Below are 26,891 nucleotides of genomic sequence, written 5' to 3' on the forward strand. Positions count from 1 at the left end.
TGATAATGATCTCTTAAGGATGGGGGAAGATGACTGAAGCAGAGAGATGCCCTTAATTCATCCAAATATTATACCCCCATCATAATAAGGGGAGCATTATTGTCATGAAGGGAATAGAACTAGTTGGTTTAATAACACCATCACTCACATTTAGTAAAGGAAGTGGATTCTGGTTAACACTATAGAGATGTTACTGATATATGTAAATACAGTCACAATCTTTCACAAATAAAAGACTTTAAAAACATAAATTCAGGAAACCCAGTGGTCAAAGTATCTAATCACTTTAGCAATTAAACTACTGACAGTTTCAAGGCACTAATAACAGAAATGTTTCTCATTCTCCTAGATGCTATACTCTAATTTACTATCAGAAGACTTCTCTGTTAAAACAAGCAAGGCCACCCCCAAAGCTAGAGGTAACCTGCATAAAATATACATGGTTTTTACATGTTTAGCATAAAAATTAACCCTGAGCTAATGAAATTATAGTTTTATTCACTGAAACGAAAACATGAAAAATTATCCTTTAATACATGGTCTCAGGTTGGTGGTGAACTGAAGGCTTAAGATGAACAGTCCTGGGTAAAATGATGCAGTAGCTGTGAAACCAGCTGGGGAATCCTCAAAAAATTAAACATAAAATTGCAGCATGACCCAACAATTCTACTCCTGGGTATATACCCCAAAGAAGTGAAAGCAGGAACTCAAACAGACATTGATATTCCATGCTCACAGCAGCATTACTCACAACAGGCAAAAGGTGGAAGCAACCCAGTGTCCACTGACAGATGAATGGATAAACAAGATGGGGTCTATACACACAATGAGATATTATTTGGCCTTAGAAAAGGAAGGAAATTCTGACACATGGTACAACATGGATGAACCTTGAAAACATGCTAGTCACAAAAGGATAAATATTATATGATTCTACTTACATGGAATCAAATCCACAAATATGAGTGGTCAAATTTGCAGAGACAGAAAGTAGAATGATGGTTGCCAGGGACTGAGGGGTAGGGGTAATGGAGGGTCAGTGTAGGATTTTCAATGTAGGATGATGAAAACATTTTTTAAAAAATATTTTATTTATTTATTTGACAGAGAGAGAGAGATAGCGAGAGCAGGAACACAAGCAGGGGGAGTGGCTCGATCCCAGGACCCTGGGATCATGACCTGAGCCGAAGGCAGACGCTTAACGACTGAGCCACCCAGGTGCCCCAGATGAAAAAGTTTTAAGATGGATGGTGGTGATGGTTGTACAACAATGTAAATTACTTAATGCCATAGAACTGTCCAGTTGAAAATGGTTAAATAGCAAGTTTTATGTCTATTTTAACACAATAACCGAGAAAGATTAACAGCACTGGAATTACTGAATATAGGAAACCAGAAAGTAGCATCTGGACATACGAGAGGTTAGCTGGAGGATTCTGCAGGAATACGGCTACCGCAGGCAGTCACACTGGTTAAGTTTAACCCCCTGAGACTCTCGAGGCATGACATTTATAGTTTGGCCTACTCCTCCACATTTTTTACTCTAATGGTTCAGATCACACTGCCTAGCCCACCCTACGACACCAGCACATTTCAAAAGACCTCTTATCTAAAGAAGGTGTGAAGAAAGGAGGAGTGCCTCCACTCAAACACTTGTCACCGGGACTGAACAGGCCTTCACATTTCAAAGGTGAATTTAGATAGGCACTCCAGACAAAATACTACTAGGCTGTTGGCAGGGATTTGTCATATTCACATGCATACCAGATTCAAGACCAATCATTCACCTCACTGTATTCTTTTGACCTTCTAGCTTCTTAGTTTTTGGAAAAAAAAAAAAAGAAGTAGGCAAACTGTGATCTCAACATGAATCCATGTTTTTATGTTTTCCTTCCTAAAAATCACATAACAGTTGGCAAAGTAGAAGAGAGCAAAAAAAGAATAAGGTACACCAGTATGAACTCCAAATGGATTGGCTCATCATTTAAATGCAAAGAATGAAACCAAAAAAGTACTAATAGAAAACAAGGATGAATTTCCTTGTAACTTTGGAGTGCAGAAGAACTTTCTAACCATAATTCAAAATCCAAAAGCTATAAAAGACAAATTTGATCAAAAAAGGGAAAAAAAAAAATCCAGCAAACAAAATTTTGTGTGGCAAATACCACTGTAAGTAAAACTGAAACACAAATGACAAACTGGAAAAATTATGTGCGACTTACAGCACCCAGAGAGGGCTAATCTCCTACATAGGAGCTAAAAATTCAGAAAAAGACCAACAACCCAATAGAGAAATAGGCAAAAGGCATACAAAGTCTCTTGCCACCAAAGAAAGAAAAGACTATATGAACAGCTCTTAGACAAACAGGGATGCTCAATCCAAAATGCAAATTAAAGCTACAACGAGGTAGCAATTCTTATCTATCAGATGGGTAAAAACTCAAAAGCAATTTCTGTGGGTGAGGATGGCAGAAACATGCATTTTCATACCTTGCTCTTGGGACTAAAAAATGGTATAACCCCAGTTTGCCAAGTTTATAAATTCCTATTTTGGTGTAGCACCTACTCTTCGTTTAACATACACGTCTCAGGTGCATCCTATGTACTACAGACAGGTACATAGATACTTTAAGGTATATATAAACAATGAAGAGTTGGAGAGGAAAGGAGAAAATATAGATAAAAATAACAAGTAGACAAAAACAGATAAAGCTCCTACAATGAAGAATATGACCGGGGCACCTGGGTGGCTCAGTTGGTTAAGCGACTGCCTTCGGCTCAGGTCATGATCCTGGAGTCCCGGGATCGAGTCCCGCATCGGGCTCCCTGCTCGGCAGGGAGTCTGCTTCTCCCTCTGACCCTCCTCCCTCTCATGCTCTCTGTCTCTCATTCTCTCTCAAATAAATAAATAAAAATCTAAAAAAAAAAAAAAAAAGAATATGACCAATCATTATGGAAACTTGAATCATTCTATATTAGTTTCCCCATCACTCACTCCACTTTATATCCCCAAACAAGTAAACAAAAAACCCCAATTCATTATGTTCTCTTAAAACTACTTTATGCCACAGTGTGTATCTGAAACCAAGTGGCCTACTTCTTTGCCTAAGAATGGCCTCACTGGGGAAATCATAGTACGTCTATAATTTGAATTTCTGAAAGCCTCCTATTTTATGCTGCTCACTTCACAGGCATCTTCACAATTACCATGTATCCTAAAATCCTAAAAAGTAAATAAACAACAAAACAAAACATGGAAATAAAACAAGCATTTTAATTCAAAGACAGAAGCATATTTTTCATAGTAACACTTCAAATGCTAAGGTATGTCAGACTGGATAGAAGTTCATAATCCTCCAGTACATATGCTAACAACAATTAGTGAGGAACAGGTACAGAAACCATATGCAGCTAGTAAAATAAAAAATTATAAAAGTAGATCGCTTCAGTAATTTTTCTAAGACTTTAAATATATTAGAATACCTTGTTTAAAATTGGAGTAATAAAATTAACCACCCAAGACGAGCACCACTCAGGATGCAGCAACAAGTTAGAACTCACCATTGATCTTGGGGAAGAAAACTATATAGCAAAAGAAAGAAATCTTTCAAATACAACACTGTTATATTAGCTATGCAATACTATTGCTCTTCTATACTTTTCTCTTATTAATATCAGTGCATGGAATGGGACAAGTAGAAATAAAAATTGTGCGTATGGGGGTGCCTAGGTGGCTAAGTCGTTAAGCGTCTGCCTTCAGCTCAGGTCATGATCCCAGGGTCCTGGGATCGAGCCCTGCATCAGGCTCCCTGCTCAGCAGGAAGCCTGCTTCTTCCTCTCCCACTCCCCCTGCTTGTGTTCCCTCTCTCGCTGTCTCTCTCTCTGTCAAATAAATAAATAAAATCTTTAAAAAAAATTATGAGTATGCATTCTTCCTGGCTCAAAACACATTGACTATATGCGTGTGTGTGGAGGGGGGGGGTTGCTGCCCCTTTCCTCCCTTTCTCTGTACTCAGTAAGCAATTATTTTATTAAGCTATGCCAGTCTAGGATCTACTGTTCCTATTTTAACTTTATAGCACATATTATACACTATGGTTCTCAGGGGTTAGCATATCATGCTGGTCCACTGCCTGTTTTTATAAATAAAGGTTTACTGGAATACAGTCATACTCATTTACACATTGTCTATGGCTACTTTCATACTATAATGGCAGAGCTGAGTAGTTACAACAGTCTCTGCCTGAACCTTCAGGGATTAGCAGACTATGACTGGCCCCTTGCCCAGTTTTGTAAATAAAGTTTTGCTGGAACACAGCCACACTCATTCATTTACATACTGTCTAGGACTGTTTTCATACTATAACGGCAGACTTGAGTAGTTACAACAGAGTGTATGGTCTGGTCTGAAAAGGAAATACAAAAATATTTATGATCCAGACCTTAACAAAAAATTTGCTGACCGCCATGGTAAATGAGCATTGCATTCCTGATAAAATTAACTGCTAAACAAACACCTCACCAGACTCTCTGAAATAACAGAAAGGAGTTTAAAGACCAGCTTGAGCTGAACTTTCTCAATGATCATTCTTAACATTTCTTTCATTTTAAAAACTCTACACTTTAAAAACTCTAATCACTGTCTGAAACAGTGATTTCTAGGTAGCAATGCAAATGGCGCATCTAAAATGACTACTGTGAGCCATCACACATAAAGTCGTAATATCTGAATGTAATTTAAAGTAGAATTGTTCTTAGTTGCTTAAAGCAGAATGTATACATCATTGTGTTTTATTAATATTTGGACATAAGCTACAATTAAAAATTTCAGATTTAAATAATCAAATTTAAGAGCAATATTCTGGAAATCAACGGATCGCTGCTAAACCAACAAAAGAGATCTATGTTGTTAATGTCTTGGTTTTCATGTTTAGATAGACTAAATAAAATGCTTCACTACAGAGACATTTTCGAAAGATGTAGTATACACCTCAGCTACACAAGAACACAACTTCTGGTGGACATACCCACTTAGCTGCTCTATAAACATCTCCAATGGCTCATCTTCTAACCAAGCTACTCTTCATTCCTCTATTCCTCCCCTCTTACTGACACTAGTCTCCATTTGGTCCCCAAAGCCACACGTGGGACTTGAGTTACTTTCTCCTTTCTCCTGCTTTACCTCCATGTATGTCTCAACTTTGCCCCGTCTTTTTCATCCCTCTCATCATGGCAATAGTTCAGAACATAATGATTTTATGCTAGACAATTCAGATAGTCTTCTGGTATTTCTCCACCTTGTCAGGCTCCTCTCTCACATCTATCCTTCAGAAAGCAGTTAAGTGTCAGAAAATGATGCCAGGAAGTCTTGAGACCTGGCTGCACTTAATCTACAAAAGGAGGAGGTGGGAGGCAGCCAGACAGAAGGAAGAGCATTCACAAAAAGTCAATCTGGGTGAGTGGGACATGGAAACTGTCAGGCAAGTCAGAATGACTGGAGTGTTGGATGAGAGATGAGGTGGGGAAAACATTAAGCAGTAAGATCATGAAGATCTTTGCAAGTTTCAAACTATAATTCCATTTCCTACTTATTCTCACATGCCAGGCCAACCAAAAAATCTGCTGCCGTTGACAGTATTCAGAAGAAGAAATACAAGTCTCATGTGCCAACTTCCCCATGGCAATGCCTGCTGAATGGCAGTGTGTTCAAAGCTGAAATATAAAAAGTTCTTAAGCCAGAGACTTTAATTAACCCCTCTCACTTTTTAAAGTCCTATTTCAAAAACTACTTCACTCTCTAAACCTTTCTGCCTGAATTTTCCCCCACGAATCAAATGTTAGGTTTCTCTCTGGGCTCTTTCAACCATCTATACTTCTGTCTTGGCTCTCACTGCTTTTCATTATGAATGTGTGATAATCATGGTGGCCAAATGTAAATTCTGTAACACAGACTTGAGTATCTCAACTGTGAATAACCTAAAATCATCAAATTATTACATTTATTTGTGTTCCTGAAGTGCCAAAAGGCACTGGAGTATAATAGAGAAGAAATGATACTGGGGCACCTGGGTGGCTCAGTTGGTAAAGCATCTGCCTTCGGCTCAGGTCATGATCTCAGGGTCCTGGGATAGAGCCCCATGTTGGGCTCTCTGCTCAGGGGGGAGCTGCTTCTCCCTCTAATTCTCCTCTGTGCTCTCCCTCCCCCCTCTTTCTCTCTCAAATAAATAAATAAAATCTTAAAAAAAAAAAGAAAGAAAGAAAAAGAAAAAAAGAAATGATACCGAGAAGACCAAACCCGTTCTTCACCTTTGTATCTTTAGATGGTTGTAATGAAGAAGGAACCTAAGAGCTCTAAAAATGGGATATGGAAGCCATGTTTGGTTTTATGGCTACTTCTCACCCCAATGGATCAGTAATCTAGACCTATACACATTTAAAACAGCTTTAGAGGTTAGGTTGGTTAAGTGTCTGCCTTCAGCTTAGGTTGTGATCCCAGGTTCCTGGGATCAGCCCCGCGTAAGGCTCTCTGCTCAGCGGGGAGAGTGCTTCCCCCTCTCCCTCTGTGCTCTCTCTCTCTCTCTGTGTCAAATAAATGAATATAATCTTTTAAACAAACAAACAAATAAATAAACAAAACAGCTTTAGAGGATCCACTGGGATTCTAAAACATTTCTAGTATTAAAGTAGTAAAGGCTAATTTAGGGTGTGAGAGCAAGGAAGAATGTATGTATTTAATACTGGATATGGTCACTCACCTGTCGAATTGACATGGTACAGAGAATATACAGAAAAATGAAGGAACAGTCTGTGGTGTCATCCCCTAGCAGGTTTCGATGAGACAGTCCTTGGATATAGGAAAGGGGGGTGAAAGGGAGCTTTGCCACCACTCTACCATCAAATCTAAAAAGGAAAAAACAAAGAATTGTTATTTTTGGAAGACTGACAAGCTTCTTAGTTCCAGGGAAGAATCTGAGACAGAAATAGACCTCTAAGTCCCTTGATCTCTAAAAAACAAAGAATGATATCTAGTATATGTGCTGCCGAAGCAAGCACAAAGAATGATATTCTAAAAAGAGACCTAAAGAACAAGGATGTAAGGAAGGGCCTAGATTTTTCCATCAATCTTTTTCTAAACTAGTGATTCTTAATTTTTTCAGTATCAGAAGCCTTGAACACTGAAAAATTGAGATTCCCTACATTGTTTCAAGGTTATAGCTATCACTATTTAACTTCTCTATAAATTAAAACTGAGGAATGTTAAAAAATATTTACTAAATCATTCAAAAGGTGGCAATAAATTCATATGTTAACACAAATATTTTTATGAAAAATAACCATCTTTTCCAAAACAAAGTGAAAAGAAAGGCTTTTTCTTTTCTTTTGGCAAATGTCTTTCATGTTTTGTTTAATAGAATACTGCTGGATTCTCATAGCTGCTTCAGTATTCAGGCTGTTGCAATAATACACATCATAGAGCCCTGAAGCCTCTGGAAAATTCCACTGTACACTAAAAAGAGAGTAAGAATAAAAAAGAAAAATAACATCTTAGAATTATTCCGGCAGTAATGTTCATCTCAAGGACTTCCCAAGAGTCTCAAAGAGCTCTAGGAACCCCCAGACCATACTTTGAGAATCACTATTCCTTTTTTTTTTTTTAAGATTTTATTTATTTTTTGACACACAGAGAGAGAGAGAGACAGTGAGAGACGGAACACAAGCAGGGGGAGTGGGAGAGGGAGAAGCAGGCTTCCCGCTGAGCAGGGAGCCCGATGTGGGGGCTCAATCCCAGGACCCCTGGACCATTACCTGAGCCGAAGGCAGACACTTAATGACTGAGCCACCCAGGCGCCCGAGAATCACAGAGAATCACTGCTCGGAACCATGGCACCAGTAAGATTTTAAGAACCCTCTGTTCCAAGACCCAGAGGCTCCCAATACACCTCTTAAACAAGCTAAACATTTCTGAATAGAAATTCATGGAGTATATAGTGGTGAACGAAAAAAGCAGAGTCTTAAAATTCATACACAATATTCTCAGATAACTTTTAACATACTATTAGTGTTGGAAAGTATTCTTTTTACTTTTTCTAAAATAGAAAAGAGAGATATTTCTAAAAGAGAAACACAGAGGGCGCCTGGGTGGCTCAGTTGGTTAAGCGACTGCCTTCGGCTCAGGTCATGATCCCGGAGTCCCTGGATGGAGTCCCACATTGGGCTCCCTGCTCAGCGGGGAGTCTGCTTCTCTCTCTGACCCTCTCTCCTCTCATGCTCTCTCTCCCTCTCTCTCAAATAAAAAAAAAAAAATCTTTAAAAAAAAAAGAGAAACACAGAAAAAAGCTGCAAGAAAATGCTTATCAGCATTTATGTTGAGGTCCTGGGGATATTAGCTTCTTTTACACTTTTCTACGAATAAGTAATATAATCAGTCAATAATGAAAATTATAAAAATGTGATTAAGGAGAGTGATACTTCATAATATTAGAGAAATGTATGACTACCTCAGCTAAATTATCCAAATAAAGTCTTTTTTTAAAGATTTTATTTATTTATTTGACAGAGAGAGAGACAGCGAGAGAGGGAACACAAGCAGGGGGAGTGGGAGAGGGAGAAGCAGGCTTCCCGCGGAGCAGGGAGCCTGATGTGGGGCTCGATCCCAGGACTCTGGGATCATCATGACCTGAGCTGAAGGCAGACGCTTAACAACTGAGCCACCCAGGCATCCCCCAAATAAAGTCTTTAATTCCAGTTAAAACAGCTAGAAAATTCCCTCTTAGAAAAATACTTGGGCGCCTGGCTGGCTCAGTCAGTGGAGCGTGTGACCTGATCTCAGAGTTGTGAAGTCTGAACCCCACCTTGGGTATGGAACCAACTTAGATAAAAATTTAAACATATATATTTTTTTTTTAAAAAAGAAAAAAAAACCTACTTGGTATTTAGAATGTTTCTACAGAGGGAGAGGGAAAAGAAAAGTAGCAATACCATCTTTGTCTTTGGGAAAAAAAAAAATCCCTAAATATCCAGATCAACTACTGTGGTTCTAAAGAGCTTATTAGACAACTGTGCTACAAAGAATATAGAAGAGAATGAATCTTCTCTTGACATCTTCTATATGTCTGACTGTCCACTTACTACTTCCAACTGCCTTCCTAGTATATATTTACACAGGGAAAGGCTCAAGCATAAATTGACTTTACTTATATATGACAAAAATATTTAAAGATCTGCTCAAAGTAATCACTTTCATTCTCTTCTACTACTTCACAAAAGCAAAAGTAGTAATTTTTTCAGGAGAAGATATTCCCATTCTCTCACAAGAAGTATTAAGTGCAGCTGCCCCGTATTTTCTGGTTATATGCTCAACACAATATGCGGCTCTAGGCATGCCACTCTGACTATCCTACTGTACAGTCAGACTGTAAGCTACTCCCTCGTATTGCTAACATACAAACCCAGTATATTCATCTGATATAATCTTTTATTCTCTGTTATTTTCAACTTGAAATTCTAACCAAAAAACAAAACAAAAAACAACAACCTTTTAGAACCAATGAACAAATTCAGTCAAGTTTCAGGATACAAAATCAACATACAAAAATCATTCTATGCATTTCTATACACTAACAACGAGCTATCTGAAAAAGAAATAAAGAAAATTATCCATTTACAATAGCATCAAAAACAATAAAATACCCAGGAATAAATTTAACCAAGGAGGAGAAAGATCTGTACAATGAAACCTCTAAGACAGTGAGGAAATAAGTTGAAAAAGACACAAATAAATGGAAAGATATCTGTGTTCATAAATACGAAGAGTTAATATTGTTAAAATGTCTATTTTACCCAAAGCCATTTATAGATTTAATATAATCTCTATCAAAATTCCAATGGCAATTTTCACAGAAATAGAAAATACAATCCTAAAATTCATATGGAACCACAAAAGACCCTGAGTAGAAAAAACAACCTTGAGAAAGAACAAAGCTGGAGGTAACACACTTCCTGATTTCTAACTATATTACAAAGCTGTAATAATCAAAACAGTATGGTATTAGCATAAAAACAGATGCACAGACCAATGGAACAGAAGTGAGAGCCCAGAAATCAATCCACTCATATAAGGTCAACTAACATTTGACAAGGAAGCCAAGAATACTCAATGGGGAAAGGACAGTCTTTTCAATAAATCGTTCTGGGAAAACTAGACAGCCACATGCAAAAGAATGATATTGGATCTCTATCTTACAACACTCATAAAAATTAACTCAAAATGAATTAAGGACATAAACATAAGACCTAAAACTGTAACATTCCTAGAAGAGAACATATCACTAATCATCGGGGAAATATAAATCAGAACCACAATGAGATATCAATTCACTTCTGTAAGAATAGCTATCATCAAAAAGACAAGAGATAACAAATGCTGGCAAGGATGTAGAGAAAAGGGAACCCATATGCACTGCTGGTGGGAATGTAAACTGGTGCAACCATTATGGAACAGAATAGAGGTTCCTCAAAAAATGAAAAATATATGGGGCGCCTGGGTGGCTCAGTCGTTAAGTGTCTGCCTTCGGCTCGGGTCATGGTCCCAGAGTCTGAGCCACTCAGGCACCCCTATGCATGAGACCTTAAGCCAGCCACAGATATGAGGGAAAAAAAAAACTTCGAAGGACTCTTACTTTTAATGAATTAATTTTTCCAGGAGACTTGAAGCTTGTCATAGGAATAGCTAAGTGAAGTGGTGTCTAGCCTAATAAAGACGAGTTGGGGAACGAAGGGGAAAGGTGCAAAAAGAGAGAGAGCTTATAGATATTATTAAACCTAGGAAGATTATTTCTCTCAGTGTACTTACTCTCTGGTTCCAGAGGGCAGGACCACTGCTCATGAGCAGAAATACAGGTAGGCATATTTTGGTCCAGTAAAAGGAATTACTTTCAGATGCTAAAAACTACTCAATAAAAGTATATTATCTCAGAAAACCTCAGGCTCCTCATTGTTGGAAATAATTAAATAGAGGGTGGAAAATTATCTGCCAGAGGTACTACTGAAGAGATTTTTGTATTGGGACAGAAGTTATTTGTGAAATGACTTCAGATCTCTTCTAATTCTAAGATGGTAATGTTTCAGCTTTATGGAAATGATCCAGGATGAAAACACAAGAAGAAATAAATAGCTACAAGCAGGGCCTCCTATTGCTTCTTTGGAAATCTGGAAATTCAAGTCCCTCCCATCTAACCTCAGGCTTTTTTCTTAAAAGCTGCCAGCTGTCAACGAGTTCTAAGATTAAATCGAAGATTAAAAGGTATATTAGAGATGGGGGACTCCACACTACAGTAAACAGATGATCACGTTGACACTCTGAGAAATTAAGTTAAAAACTGAATAATAGAATCAAAATATGTGCTAGACTTCTCATTTCATATGCCAGCTTATAAAAAACAGAGATATAGTCTTTAACTTTTAGGTGCTCACAGTCTTAGACCCAATAATAACATATATTTTTAAATGCACAGGCCACAAAGACCAGAACAAAAACATGAATTATAGCCCAGCAATTGTGCTGCTTGGTATCTATCCAAAGGAGCTGAAAACTTATGTGCATACAAAAACCAGCACACAGGTGTTTACAGCAGTTTTACTCATAATTATCAAAACTTGGAAGTAATCCAGATGTAAATGGATAAACTGGTACATCCAGACAATGAAATATTATTTGGTGCTAAAAAGAAACGGGCTATTGGCCATAAAGACATGGAGGAACTTTAAATGGATATTACTAAGTGAAAGAAGCCAATCTGAAAAGGCTGTATGCTGTATGAGTCAAACTATATGACCTTCTGAAAAAGGCAAAACTATGGAGACAGTAAAAAGATCAGTGGCTGCCACAAGTTGGGGTGGTGGGAGAGAAAGGGATGAATAGGTGGAGCAGAGGATTTTTAAGGCAGTTAACCTACTCTGTACGATACTCTAATGGTGGATACATGCCATTATACATTTGTCCAAAGTCACTGAATGTACACCAAGAGGGACCCCTAATGTAAGCTGTGGACTCTGGGTGGTTAGGATGTGTCAGAGCAGGCTCACCAACTGTAACAAGTGCCCCACTCCAGTGGGGGATGTTGCTAGTGGGGGAGGTCATGCATGGGGTGGAGGGTATATAGGAAATCTCTGTACCCTCCTCTCAATTTTCCTGTAAACCTAAAACTGCTCTAAAAAAATAACTTATAAAAAAAATCAATATAGGGCGCCTGGGTGGCTCAGTCGGTTGAGCGACTGCCTTCGGCTCAGGTCATGATCCCAGGGTCCTGGGATCGAGTCCCACATCGGGCTCCCTGCTCCACGGGGAGCCTGCTTCTCCCTCTCCCACTCCCCCTGCTTGTGTTCCCTCTCTTACTGTGTCTCTCTCTGTCAAATAAATAAATAAAATCTTAAAAAAAAAAATCAATACAGCACTTGAATAAACAGTAAAACACTTACATTACATGAACCTCCACACCAGTATTGCAAAACAAAACAAGTAAAAAGCTACTGTTGCCAGTGTTCTGAAAAAGAAAGTCGACAAAAAGAAAATAGTATACTGAAGAACAAAGAACAGTCTTCCTTCCTGCCAACAGTAGCCTTCTACAAGAAGCTTGAATATAATGAAGCTTTTTGTAACATTTTCCTCCTGAAGATACTGTATTTGACTTCTTTGACCTCTGTGGCTTAAAGAAAAGGCATCTAATATTTTATCTTGTACTGATGAACTGCATAAATAGGTATTTCAATACTGGTCTAAGGCCTAAAAATGTCATCAACAAGTAGTTGCTTAATAATTATACAGTATATGCTTTTCAGATGTGGCCCTTGACTCAAGAGCTTTAAGTGTGGAAAAATAAAATGGAAATACATAAGACATCGTGGAGCACATGAGAGACTGCTGTTTGGTGCTAGACAGTTCACGCGAGTGACAATGCTATGAAAATTCTGCAGAGAAAACCCATGGGGCCTCTGCTGACGAGGGAAGTGCTTTGTCCCCCACATGTTCTTGTATATAGCTTTGAAAACCTCGGTCCTCTAGAAATTTCATAATTATCAAAGCAGCAATACAACTATTATATTCTATTCATTTGGTTCCCATCATTATTAGACTATCTTTAGTATTTCATTAAGTATTTTACCCTCTTCTGGTTGTTCTTTTTTTTTTTTTTAAGATTTTATTTATTTATTTGACAGAGAGAGTGAGAGCACAAGCCGGGAGACAGAGGGAGAGGGAGAAGAAGACTCCTTGCTGAGCAGGGAGCCCGATGCTGGGCTCAGTCCCAGGACCCCAGGATCATGACCTGAGCCAAAGGCAGATGCTTAACCGACCGAGCCACTCAGGCGCCCCTCTTCTGGTTGTTCTAATTCAATTCAGCTTAGAATGAGAGAGGAGAAGAAGGCAGCAGGGAAGAAAGGCGGGAGGGGAAAATTTGGAAAGAATGAGACCAAGTTATTTGTGCGATCATATGATTATCTATCTAGAAAATCAGAGAACCAAATTAAAACCTACTAGAACCTATCAGAGTTCAGCAAGATGGTCAGTTACAGAATAAAATAACAATGTTATTGTAGTAATGAGCTAGAAGATATAAAATACATGCAAGACTTATTTAGAAAGAAACTACAAAAGCACATAAAACAGACTTAGCAGAAACACCACGTTTCTAGATGGGAATATTAAAAATTATAAAGGTGTCTAATACTTCAAAACTAATATATCAATTGAATAAAATCTGAGTCAAAACTTGAATGGGATTATCTTAGGGGAAGCTGATACATGAGTGATTCTTAAAAATTCATGTGAAAGAATGTGTGTCTCAGAAACAGTGAACAGTGCAGTTAGAACACAATAGTTTGGGGTGCCTGGGTAGCTCAGTCGTTAAGTGTCTGCCTTCAGCTCAGGTCATGATCCCAGGGTCCTAGGATTGAGCCCTGCATCGGACTCCCTGCTCAGCAGGAAGCCTGCTTCTCCCTCTCCCACTCCCCCTGCTTGTGTTCCCTCTCTCGCTGTGTCTCTCTCTGTCAAATAAATAAATCTTAAAAAAAAAAAAAAAAAGAACACAATAGTTTGTAGACAGTAAAAAGAAATAAAGTTTGAAGAACAGGCTGGGGCCAAAGCATGGAATGGCATGAAAGCCAGGTTAAAAAGTTTGGACTTAAAGCAGCAGTCTGAGTGGCATGATGCCACATAAGGACTTTAGTGTCAGAGACACATGAGTTATATTCCAGCTCAACGTTTACTAGCTTTGAGACCTTGGGCAAGTTAAGTAACTTGGAATCTCATATTCTCATCAGTAAAATAAAGACTGTAATTCTCATCTTGGAAGGCTGTTAAGATTACAAGGGCAACCTATATAAAGGCCAACAGTGGCCAACACACAGTTACTATTCCATTAGTAGCAGATGTGGTTATTAGACAATGAGTAACATGCTTTTGGGGATGGTTAACTTAATGCTGCAGGGACAGGAGGCACTTGAAGACGGAGAGCAGCTAGGAAGCTATTGGCAAGCCCAAGATTAAGGGGTAATAGCAGAGACGAAAGGCAATGAGCTGAAACTAGGATGAGAGGTGGTGCAGCATGGATGAAGAGGAGAAGGAGGAGGGAAGAAGAGAGGCAGAGAAGGAGGGAGGGAAGGATGGGAAGGTGGATGGATGGCTAGACAGACACAGAGAGGTAGAATAAACAGGAACTGTTAACTGATGGAACAGAGGACTGACAATGTTAGAGATAACTCTGTCCAGCATTAAATGTGGGACAGGGTAGATACACAAGAACTGTGTGCTGAAAGGAAGAGAGGAAGGGAAGCGATAAAGCTTTCAATTCCAGGTGACTAGAAATGAGCACCACTGAAAGATACACAAGTATCAGGAAGCGCACTGCTTTGGCAGAGAACATGATGGGTTTCAAGTGAGTCTCAAAAATAACGTAAAGAGATATAAGCCTCTCAGGCCCAGGGACAGGCTGTTCTGCAGCCCAAGAAAAAGGCAAAATATAGCTGAGGTAGGGTGTTACTGTTATAAAATTTCTCTCTCTCAAATTTCTCTCTATAATGGATCTTCTACAAATTACAACGACCCCTACATAAAAAAGAACAGTAAATTTTTAAGTAATAAATCAATATTTCCCATATAGATGTCTATTCTATTTGAAGGGAATAAGCAGCATGAGGGCTCAGGCTGGGTAATTTTTCTTTTATCTTCCACAGCACGAGGCACAAAAAAAATGGCATGCAGCTTTTCGACCTGAATAAACATTAAAAATAGTTGAAACCTGGGCGCCTGGGTGGCTCAGTTGGTTAAGTGACTGCCTTCGGCTCAGGTCATGATCCTGGAGTCCCGGGATCGAGTCCCGCATCGGGCTCCCTGCTCAGCGGGGAGTCTGCTTCTCCCTCTGACCTTCTTCCCTCTCATGCTCTCTCTCATTCTCTCTCTCAAATAAATAAATAAAAAATCTTTAAAAAAAAAAAAAAAATAGTTGAAACCTATAAATATTTATGTAGTACACTCACAAAAAATTGAAAACTGGAGGGAGAAAATCAAAGGAAAGCAAATGAAAATGATTATTGACTCAAAGGAGAAACATAAGAAATATGTTATAATACTTTGCAGTTATGTGATTCTATGACTATAATCAAATATATTAGCTTCATTTAGTAACTAAACCAACTATGGATTCAAATCAAAACTGTATGCCAAGCTCTAGTTTAAACCACAGAAAAGAATGAAAGAACTGGCAATTTCTTCCAAAAAGATAATCTAACATTACCTCCTACTGTAAATAATGACCATAAGCCAAAATGATTCATTTCCATGTTTCACAACTTAGTTTACATGTCAAGACTTCTCCCTACTTAAGCCTAATGTCAACACTCTCATCATTAAAGAGATATAGTCTTTGAAAATTAGATTTACATTACTAACCTGTCAATAGGATGTGCACAATTTTGCATTATTTTTTCCAAACACTATTGATAGGTTAATACTGAAATAAACACTCTCAATATTTATTGCTGATATTAGCCTGTCTTATTACAAGACTCTGAGCTATCCCAGGCAAAATAAACTATGACCTAAGAGTCAGTAGAAGACGTTTTCATCTGGGTTAAAGCCTTTATTTGTGGGTGCAAGATGCTAGTGCTCTTCCCGTCTCAATCATGGAAGCCCATACAGACACGGGGGCCAGAAACTCAAAGTAGTTTGTAATGCTGAGCCCCCCACATGGAAAGCAGCTGGTCTGGAGAGTCCCCCAGTCCCGTGACAGACTTTATGAGAATGAGAAATAAACTTCTGTTAAGCCACACACACACACACACACACACACACACATGAAGACATTTTCATCAACTACATTCAGACTCTCATGGTTTTTGATAATTTGGTTCCATTGTAATTGGTTCACTAACTAGTGTTTTCCTAAATGAACCACTGACATCTTGGAAATTAGTAATTATAATTTAAAAATTTTTGATTCACGGGGTGCCTGAGTGGCTCAGTCGGTTAAGCATCTGACTCTTGGGACTCTTGATTTCAGCTCAGGTTGTGATCTCAGGGTCCTGGGATTGAGCCCCATGTCGGCTCCATGCTCAACGGGAAGTCTGCTGGAGATTCTCCCTTTCCCTTTGCCCCTCCCCTTGCTCATGCATGCCATCTCTCTCTCTCAAATAAATAAATCTTTTAAAAAATTTTTTTGATTCACATTTCAAATGGCATCAAATTCTGACCCCAGAATAGTATAGAAACCATAACAGAAGAAACTGGTGTATATTTACAAATATTTTTAAATTTATTCAATAAATATCTATATAAGCCCTAAACCCCTAAGGATATAAAAACTGTCACATGTGAAGACTATAAGGAACTTACAGTCTAGTAGAGGGAGACATAAACATAAGTTCGGTAAAGAAATATATTAGCTTCATTTAGTAATATATTTAGACTAAGGAATAAAATAAAATGCTGAACCTCTAGCAAAGCAGGACTCAAATCTGTCACAAAAATCATACAGTCAAGCTAAGGCCAATCAGAACAGACACAAAGACACAACACTAACCTTAAAATATTATTTAAAACATCAGAAGTAAGAGAAAAGTAAGTAGAAGTTAAGCATCAAATTTAAAAAGTACAGATGAGTACTTAGCCAGCTCTATACTGTCCAGAAAGCAATACTTTACGAAGAATATTTGTGGATTTGAGTTGTTACACGGACACTTAGTAGTTAATTATAAAACCTTTCAAGGGTGTTTGCTTTGCCTGGTAACTCATGGGGATATGTACCCAAGAAATGAAGTATGGCAGGATGGAAAGAGTATTGAGTTTAAAATTATAAGCCAGAAATCATCAGACTTCTAGATACCTTAGGCAAGTTATTTTACCTTCCAAAGGTCCCTTTCAGCCCGAAAGGTCTATAATTTTAGTAATCATTACTTAAAAGGAAATTTTACATTAAAACCATGTGGACACCACCTCTAGTCCCTCACCTAAGTAAAAACAGCCACTCACTTCTTTTCCCCCAACTGCACTTCACACAGGTTTCTACTGTAGCATCCATCAAGGTATTTGTTTATCTAGCTTTTCTTCCCATAAAAATGATTATTACTGAGGATGGGGGCCACACCTTATCTGTTATATTCTAACACTAGCACAACGGCTGGCACAACGTAGGCACTGAACTGGTGGGGAGGGAAGAATGGACTGGAGGAAGGGGGGAGGGGCAGGGAGAGGGAGAGACAGACAGAAATGAAGCAGGGGAGGAAGAGTAGGAGGAAAGGAAGGAAAAGAGGGAGAGAGGGAAATTCTCATTCCTGTGGGATGATTCATGTGGGCCTTGAAAAGTAATAAATGACTGCTTGTCATCTTTGGATATTTTCCCAGTTTCTGTCAAAAGCAGTTCCACAATTACTCAGGCCTGCTATCTGCCAGTTTAGACAACAGTAACTTACTTTATCATTGTTAAGACTCTATTTTAAGAGTCAAACATCTCTATGTGACTACCTTCGTTTTGAACCAGTATGCTAGTAAGTAACTTAAAAACACAGAAAACATATTAAATTCTTTTTAGAGGCCCCATCATACCTGGGTCTTTACCTTGTACATAAAAGATCCTTGATATTAAAGAGGGTGGGAAAGATATTATATAATTGTATTCTCTCAAAACTCCTTGATTTTGGTAACTGGATTGAAGTTCTATAAGAGAATGTCCATGGGGCGCCTGGGTGGCTCAGTTGGTTAAGCGACTGCCTTCGGCTCAGGTCATGATCCTGGAGTCCCGGGATCGAGTCCCGCATCGGGCTCCCTGCTCGGCAGGGAGTCTGCTTCGTCCTCTGACCCTATCCCCTCTCATGTGCTCTCTCTCTCTCATTCTCTCTGTCTCAAATAAATAAATAAAGTCTTTAAAAAAAAAAAAAAAAAAAGAGAATGTCCATGTTCTTAGGAAATACACATTTTAGTAGTTATGGGAGCTCCTGAGTGGCTCAGTTGGTTAAGCATCTGCCTTTGGTTCAGGTCACGATCCCAGGGTTCTGGGATCGAGCCCCGCATTGGGCTCCCTGCTCAGCACGAAGTCTGCTTCCCCTGTCCCTCTGCTTGTGCTCTCTGTCAAATTAATAAATGAAATCTTAAAAAAAAATTTAGTAGTTATGGATTAAGGGGCATGAACCCCATAACACACTCTTGCATAATTAAGAAAAATACATAAATAATACATGTATGAATGAATACACAGATGATATGGAGAGACAGAAAAAGAAAGAAAACGGAGCAAAATGTTAACAATTGTGAATCTGGATAATGGATATATTATTTTTGTAACCTTTCTGTAAATTTGAAGTATCAAAATAAAATATTACCAAAAAAGTTAATTGCTGGGGCGCCTGGGTGGCTCAGTCAGTTACGCGTCTGCCTTCGGCTCAGGTCATCATCCCAGGGTCCTGGGATGGAGTCCCACATTGGGCTCCCTTCTCAGTGGGGAGCCTGTTTCTCTCTCTCCCTCTGTCCCTTGCTTGTGCTTGCTCTCTCTCTCTAGTGCTCTCTCTCTCTCTCTCAAATAAATAAAATCTTAAAAAAAAAAGTTAATTGGGGCACCTGGGTGGCACAGTCATTAAGCGTCTGCCTTCAGCTCAGGTCATGATCGAGCCCCGCATCGGGGGGGGTCCTGTGATCGATCCCCACATCGGGCTCCCTGCTCCGCAGGAAGCCTGCTTCTCCCTCTCCCACTCCCCCTGCTTGTGTTCCTGCTCTCGCTATCTCTGTCAAATAAATAAAAATCTTTAAAAACAAAAAAAAGGTTAATTGATCATAAATACACACACATATAGAACAACAGTTAGGTAAAACCATATTACTAAAGGATACTCACATGGAATTGAACATTCCCATTAGGGCAGTAAAACAAAAGCCAATTGCAAACATGGATTTCATTCGGACCTATAAAGAGACCAACAAATTGTCATTTCACACTAAAGAAAACCACTACTAAGGCACACCTAAAAATTTCGGTTTCATGTCATGTTTAAAAGACATTCCCCATAGCAACAAGCTGTTTATTGACTAACCCACCCTCCACCTCCAAGCCCTTCTCCTTGCCCCCTTCTGATGAATAGTACTGGGTGGCCATGTGACCCAGTTCTGGCCAGTGAGTTACAAGTACTGAACGGGACTTTTAAAAGGGACAAAGCTGGCCAGTATCCCTTTAGGCCTTTTGCCCATTCTTCTTGCCTGGAATGAAGAACATAATGCCTGAAGATAAAAGATAAAGTGCCATCAAATAACCAAACAACCATAATCTAATGGCTAACCTAAGTCCTTAATAACATTACTGAGCTGCTACACCAGGTCAGGACTACCAACCTCTGGACTTCTTGAACAAGTAAAAAAAATCTTTATCTGTTTAAGTCATTGCTGGTTAGGTATTCTGTTACTTGCAGCTAACTTCTTACTTAATTACATTAAGTGGTAAAAGTATAAATAAACAAAAGATCATATAGATGTAAGATTAACAATCATTATCTCTGGATGACAGTTCTTTTTTTTTTTTTTAAGATTTTATTTTTAAGTAATTTCTACACCCAATGTGGGGCTCAAACTCACGACCCTAAGATCAAGAGTCACATGCTCTTCTGACTGAGCTAACCTGGGGCCCCCGGATGACAGGTTTATCAGCAATTTTTCTCTCTTCTTTCTGTAGTTTCCAAATTTGGTCTTATAAACACTTAATAACTATGTCAACAGAAAAGCTATTTTCAAAAAGATGCCCTTCTAAATTACAGCTTTACTCAGTAAAATTGCAAGAAACAGAAGATGATATAGCAAAGGTCTCTCCGAAAGCAAAGACAACTGTTGCACAGTTCAGATGTCCTGTGTTAAACATACAGAAATTAAATAGAAAAATTAGTCAAGCTACATAATTAGCCTACCTATGCCTTAGAAAAACTCTTGAACAAGCTCTACTCTTTAAAAATGATGAGTAAATGGGTAATAAAATCATTTTTCTTTACACTTTATGGTATGCCTGACATGCAGAACAAAAAGCCTCTTAAAGAACAAAGGCAACAATAAAGGCCATCTATAAAGCTCCAACTCAGATGCCGGCATGACACAGGTCACCAGAAAACCAAAGATTCAGCAATGACATCAGAAAAAAAGAAAACAGACAACTTCATTTGAAACAGAAGGGCGCAGCTAATCAAGAACTGTGTGAAAGGGACAAATTATGACCTCCGAGACAGCCCAAAAGAGCTTCTCTTATTACTGAAGTGACATTTAAGCCCAGAAGCATATTTTCAGTTCCATCTGGTCCAGGAACACCCATGACATGATTGGGTGAATTTCTGAAATGGTAAGTATGTATTTAATGCAAATCAGAGTCTTATGCTATAAAACATTTTGTGGTTTACCATAATATTATACTTCAGACTCGTACCATGGATAGGTCTCTGTTGTTATTTTTCAGTTTCTCTTCTTGCCTCTCTGAAAAGAATTAACAAACTGGTTAATATACATAATGCTGAGGACAAAGCAGATGTTAAACTGTCACTGACTGGTGACTATAAAAGCATTTGTGTCTCAGTATCACTTAATAATAAGATGAGCTGAATACCTGTGATATTGTATACTTTATATTAGCAGAAAATGTGAATGCAGCAGAGCACCAAAATATTTCAATTTAAATAAAAATCTTTAAAGATTAATTAAAAATTACCTCTGGTATTGTCTTAACTCTGTACATTAAGATATACTTTTATACTACTCTGATGGAAAGTATAAACATAATGATTATACTTAGGTTTCAAATATGAGTTACTCATCTCTTATGGTTTTCCCCCTCTTTCAGTTTCTTAAGAGAGCAGAGTCTAAAAGTAAAAGCCAATCAAGACAAATTCAAAATTCAGGTTCTGGGGCACCTGGGTGGCTCAGTCGTTAAGCGTCTGCCTTCGGCTCAGGTCATGATCCCGGGGTCCTGGGATCAAGCCCCGCATTGGGCTCCCTGCTCCACGGGGAGGCCTGCTTCTCCCTCTCCCACCCCACTGCTTGTGTTCCCTCTCTCGCTGTGTCTCTCTCTGTCAAATATATAAATAAAATCTTTTAAAAAATAAATAAAAATAAAATTCAGGTTCTTTCATATTACAGACTAATTACTCTAAAAATAAGCATAGTTTTCTAGGTGAGTCACTTAGAAAGCTAGAAAATTTCACATATATTTTAAGAACGTTGTTATATACACACAACCCAAACCACTTAATGAAGTCTCAACTGTATATTAATGCCCTTATTTGCTGTATTCCATTAATATAAGGGATTTCATTGTTTCCAGGAAGAAACTGAGGCCCTGTGAAGGGGAAGTGACTTGGTAGAGACCCTGTGAGCATTCTGTGGCAAAGCCAGGACTAGAATCCAAGTTTCCCAACTCTCAAGCCAATAATCTCTATGTACACTATGCTACTGCTCTCTTTGATCATGTATTATCACCAGGATTAATTTATTCAACAAATACTTACTGATTATCTACTACATGCCAGGCACTTTTCTGAGTACTGGGGATACATGAATGAACAAAACACACAAAAATCCCCACCCTCATAGGAAGATTACAAAATAAAAATATAATATCCTCTAAAATAAAAAAATATACCATTAGAATGAACTGGTGTGAGGGCAAGTAAATTTGAGCAGGTGAAGGAAAGGAGGAACAGAAAGAGGCCTACAGGAAGGCTGGCTTGCAGACCGAACTGTAGTTTCTAAATAGTACATAGTGGGATGAAGACATGATCCCTTGCCCTGAACTGCTCCTATCCAGTTTGTTCTCCCTGGAAGGGAAAGATATGGGCAGGAGAGAGCGGGATGCTGGAGATTTGTGGAACAAAATGAACAAAAAGGAATGGAGCTAAGGTCTATCTTGGGGGCGGGAGCTGCTTTGCTATCTGGGCAGTCCTCTTACAATGTAATGTAACAAGTCGTTTTTAAATTGGAGGGTTGAGGATTGGGGTATGAGATGATGAGAAGGTAAACAGGGATAAAATAACTGGAGAGGGAAGGGACTACCACTACAAAATAAAAAGAAAGGTACAGGAGATCACCTATGCTAGAAGCCATGGCATATCCCTGACTCCCTCATCCAATCAAACACCACATCCTATTAATTATGCCTCATAAATATTTTTTAAAGATGTATTTATTTGAGAGAGAGAGAGAGCATGCACGCTCTGGGGGGGGGGGGAGGGGGAGGAGGAGAGGGAGAGGGAATCTCAAGCAAACTCCCTGCTGAGCAAGGAGCCTGAGATGGGACTCAATCCTGGGACTCAGCCAAAACCAAGAGTCACTTAACCGACTGAGCCCCTCAGGCACCCCACATACCTCATAAATATTTATGAAACCCTCCCCTCCTCACTACCATGTCCTTAGGATTTCTAACCCTGTATTACTTCAAGTCTCCTAGCATCTCACTGCCTTCAAACTTGCTCCCTCAAATTCATCTCCCACATAGCTGCCTGTCAGATCTACCTAAAATGTAAAAGTGACCAAAATTATGATACTCCCCGGCTTAAAATTCTGGCATGGCCTTTCATCCCTACAAGGTCATGTTCCAGTATCACCTGCAAGTCTGATGTCTGTCCTTGCAGCCTCATTTCCAATCCCTTATATGAACTGTTATGTTCCTGCAACACCAAACAAATGTAAGCTGCTCTCTATGTGAAGCTTTTCTCTAGATCCAGTGTCTTTGTTCATGAAGTCCTTTCTACTTGGGTGACCAACTGTCCCAGTTTTCTCAGGATTGTTCCAGTTTTAGCTCTAAAAACCACACATCCCAAGAAACTCCTCAGTCTCGACCAACTGGGATTTCTACCTAGAATGTTTTATTCTGTCCCTATCCAACCCCTTCCTGGCTAGCTAGTACTCAACTTTTAAGCCTCAGCTCTCTGTCACCTCCTTTTCAATAATGTTCTATAGAGCTTTCTATAATTACGAAGATATTCTGTATCTGTGCTGTCAATAAAGTAGTCACTAATTACATGTGGCTCCTGAGCAAATAAAATGTGGCCAGTGTGATTGAGGAACTAAAATTTTAACTTCATTTAACTTTAATTAATTAATTAATTTATTTTTAAAGATTTTTATTTATTTGAGAGAGAGAGAATGAAGAGAAAGAGCATGAGAGGGGGTAAGGTGAGAGAGAGAAGCAGACTCCCCACCGAGCAGAGAGCCCAATGCGGGACTCGATCCCGGGACTCCAGGATCATGACCTGAGCCGAATGCAGTCACTTAATCAACTGAGCCACCCAGGCACCCTAACTTTGATTAAATTAAAAAGCCAAATGTAGCTAATGACTGCTGTACTAGACAGTGGATTAGAAGTCCTTTCTTTATGCTTCCAGAATATTTCATGCACATCTTTATCATTATGCTCACTGAGTTTGTACATTCTCTTATAATGATCTATTTATATACCCATCAACCCAACTAGATGGCAGGTTCCTGGAGAACAAGGAATCTCTATGCCTTCTTCATCTCTGTATCCTCAGTAACTGTCATGTAGTTAGCTGCTCAACATTGTAGTATGTGCTCAATATTGTTTCATGAATGATTCAGCAATATAATAAAACCTGATCTGAAGATACAGCATACCAAAAATCCTTTTCTAGGGAAAGTAGTCCTTTTCTGGGGGGAGGGTAAGTCCTTTATGATGAAGCTAATAGCCTGAATAGACAGAAAAAGCACAAAGAGCCTAAAAGTTGACAGCAAACTGAGGTGACATAGTTTTCTGAAGCTAAGTCCACACAGAAACAATGACCGTAAATAGACAGTGTGTGTACAAAGCTTAATAATACAGCAGCACAGGGTGCCTGGGTGGTTCAGTCATTAAGCGTCTGCCTTCGGCTCAGGTCATGATCCCGGGGTCCTGGGATCGAGTCCCACATCGGGCTCCCTCCTCGGTGGGAAGCCTACTCTCCCTCTCCCTCTGCTTGTGTTCCTGCTCTCTCAGTCTCTGTCAAATAAATAAATAAAATCTTTTTAAAAAATAATAATAATACAGCAGCACAGGATTATGCTATTGTTACTAAATACCTACCATACAGAAAGTTGTTTTAGTTGGTTTCAAATAATTCAAAAATAAGTTAATATTCACTTGGTTTTGGAGGTGAAAGATACAAATATGTTCAATGTTTGCTTTCCCTCCCACCTATCTCTGATAAATTCATGGCACAGCACTATCAACTGCACAAGATTTAGCTGGATGGGATAGCAGCAGCAGCTAAGACTAATTCTCAGCACAGGGATTTTATTCATGGACAACTAACAGCTGATTATGTCTGAGGCTACCTTATATACTCTCGTGACTCCACTCTTCACTAGGGACCATTCCCGACAGACTAGAACAAAAAAGATAGTATATAAAAAGATAAAGTTGCTTTTTAAAAGGATGCCTCTGTAGAGAAAAGGGACAAAAAGAAGAAATGGAATAAAAAAACAACAAACTAAACAAATATATTTAACAGGAAAACATTATACATGCAAAATTTCATCCGAAATGAACCTATCTGTGGGTAGGAAATGCTAAGATGCCTCAAGAAGCACAAACATTATAAAAACAAAGAAGTTAATATTCAAACGTCCAGGACAATGTAACAGTCTTCAGAAATCCAAAAATGCCCATTTGGGAAAGAGCAAATCTGATCTAATAGAAATGTTACCAGTAGGGAAACAATTTCAGGTACTCCCCAAGTTATGAACAATAAACTTCTAAATATCCCCATTAAGCCATATTTAGCTTTATATACCTCCCCTTCTTCCACTAAACCCCCCAAACTGATGATACCTTTAAATGGTGGCTAGGTAAATACCTGATCTAAAGTCCATTTTCATTTTTCTCCACTCCCAACTCTGTTAATTGCAACTCACATGCTCATATTCATATTCTCTCTCTCCCCATACATGTTCTTTTAATGGCTCTTTTTTTTTTTTCTTTCAACTCTTAGAAAATCATTAAACTCCTTCTCTCTCTCTTTTCTATTATGACTACCAAACCTTGACTCTCATAACTGCTGGGCAAAAAGATTTGTTATTCATTCTCATTATTTTAAAATATAAGATTCAAGGGCGCCTGGGTGGCTCAGTCGTTAAGCGTCTGCCTTTGGCTCAGGTCATGATCCCAGGGTCCTGGGATCGAGCCCCGCATTGGGCTCCCTGCTCAGTGGGAAGCCTGCTTCTCCCTCTCCCACTCCCCCTGCTTGTGTTCCCTCTCTAGCTGTCTCCTTCTGTAAAATAAAGAAATAAAATCTTTAAAAATATATATATATATATAAGATTCAAGTTTTGCAAGGATATTCTATTAGACACAATGAGAAGTGAAGAGTTTAAGTCCTTTTAAAGTACTTAAAACAACCTTTTATTTTTAAAATTTGTAGCTCTTATATCCTGATTAAAATCTACTTTTCTGGGGCGCCTAGTGGCTCAGTCAGTTAAGCTCAGGTCATGATCCCAGGGTTCTGGGATCTAGCCCCACATAGGAGCCTGCTTCTCCCTTTCCCTCCACTTCCACTTCCCCTGCTTGTGCTCTCTCTCTGTTGAATGAATAAATGAATGAATGAATCTACTTTTCTTTAAGCCTCAATGGTTTAAATGAATTTTAAAATGTTATTTCACATTCAATTTTGCTTTTAGTTGCCAATATTACCAGAACAAAAACAAAAACAAAAGCAGTTATTCCTAAGAATAAATAAAGTTTTTATGTTACATTCTGGGTTAGATAAGTTTATGAAGACTGGCCTGTCAATACAACCATGTAATACATGGTTTATATAAAAATAACCCAAGTTCTAATAAACCATTTTGAAAAAAATACCTTTTTTTAAGAGGTATTCAAATAAGTCTCAATTTTAATAAGACCCTCTACACACATTTGCTACTGAAAACTGAAATAGCACATCAAAAAAATTTTATTACAATTCAATTGCTGAAAACCAGAAAATCTAGTGTAAGCACCCTGCTCTTATTATGCTCTAACCAAACCACCCAATGCTTTCTGCGTATTCCTTCTACACAAGTTACTTGGCTTCCAATTTTTGATGTTAGGTTTTATCTTAATGACTTTAGGCCTCTCAAACACATAAGCAACACTCAAAACCTATTAGTACTGCCTTAGGTCAAATCAAAAAGTAGAAGTATACTGAAGTCATTTAAATGCAAACTATAGGATTCCTCACAAATTACTGGTATCACGGTAGAAAAGATACACAAAAGCCAGACCTTATATCATAGATTATCAAAATATTATACAGTTTGCCCTAACATAGAGCAGCTTTCCCAAGATGCCGCAAAATGATCCTAAAATTACTACCAAGAAGAAACAGTACAAGAATAAAGTTTATGTTTATAT

General features: G+C 38.6%; 1 protein-coding gene across 2 annotated transcripts in view; it reads right to left on the reverse strand.

Annotated features, from left to right (window-relative positions):
- TMCO1 (transmembrane and coiled-coil domains 1) overlaps window positions 1-26,891 on the reverse strand; it is a 54,399-nt gene that overhangs the window by 12,768 nt on the left and 14,740 nt on the right. For both annotated transcript variants that reach the window (XM_021698413.1, XM_021698414.1), the window contains exons 4-6: window positions 20,940-20,986; window positions 19,377-19,444; window positions 6,756-6,900 (exon numbers count right to left, since the gene is read on the reverse strand). In XM_021698413.1, the coding sequence (XP_021554088.1) occupies window positions 6,756-6,900; window positions 19,377-19,444; window positions 20,940-20,986 (260 nt within the window). The remainder of the gene's footprint in view (window positions 1-6,755; window positions 6,901-19,376; window positions 19,445-20,939; window positions 20,987-26,891) is intronic.

This window comes from Neomonachus schauinslandi, chromosome 6 (assembly GCF_002201575.2).
Source record: "Neomonachus schauinslandi chromosome 6, ASM220157v2, whole genome shotgun sequence".
NCBI lineage: Eukaryota > Metazoa > Chordata > Mammalia > Carnivora > Phocidae > Neomonachus > Neomonachus schauinslandi.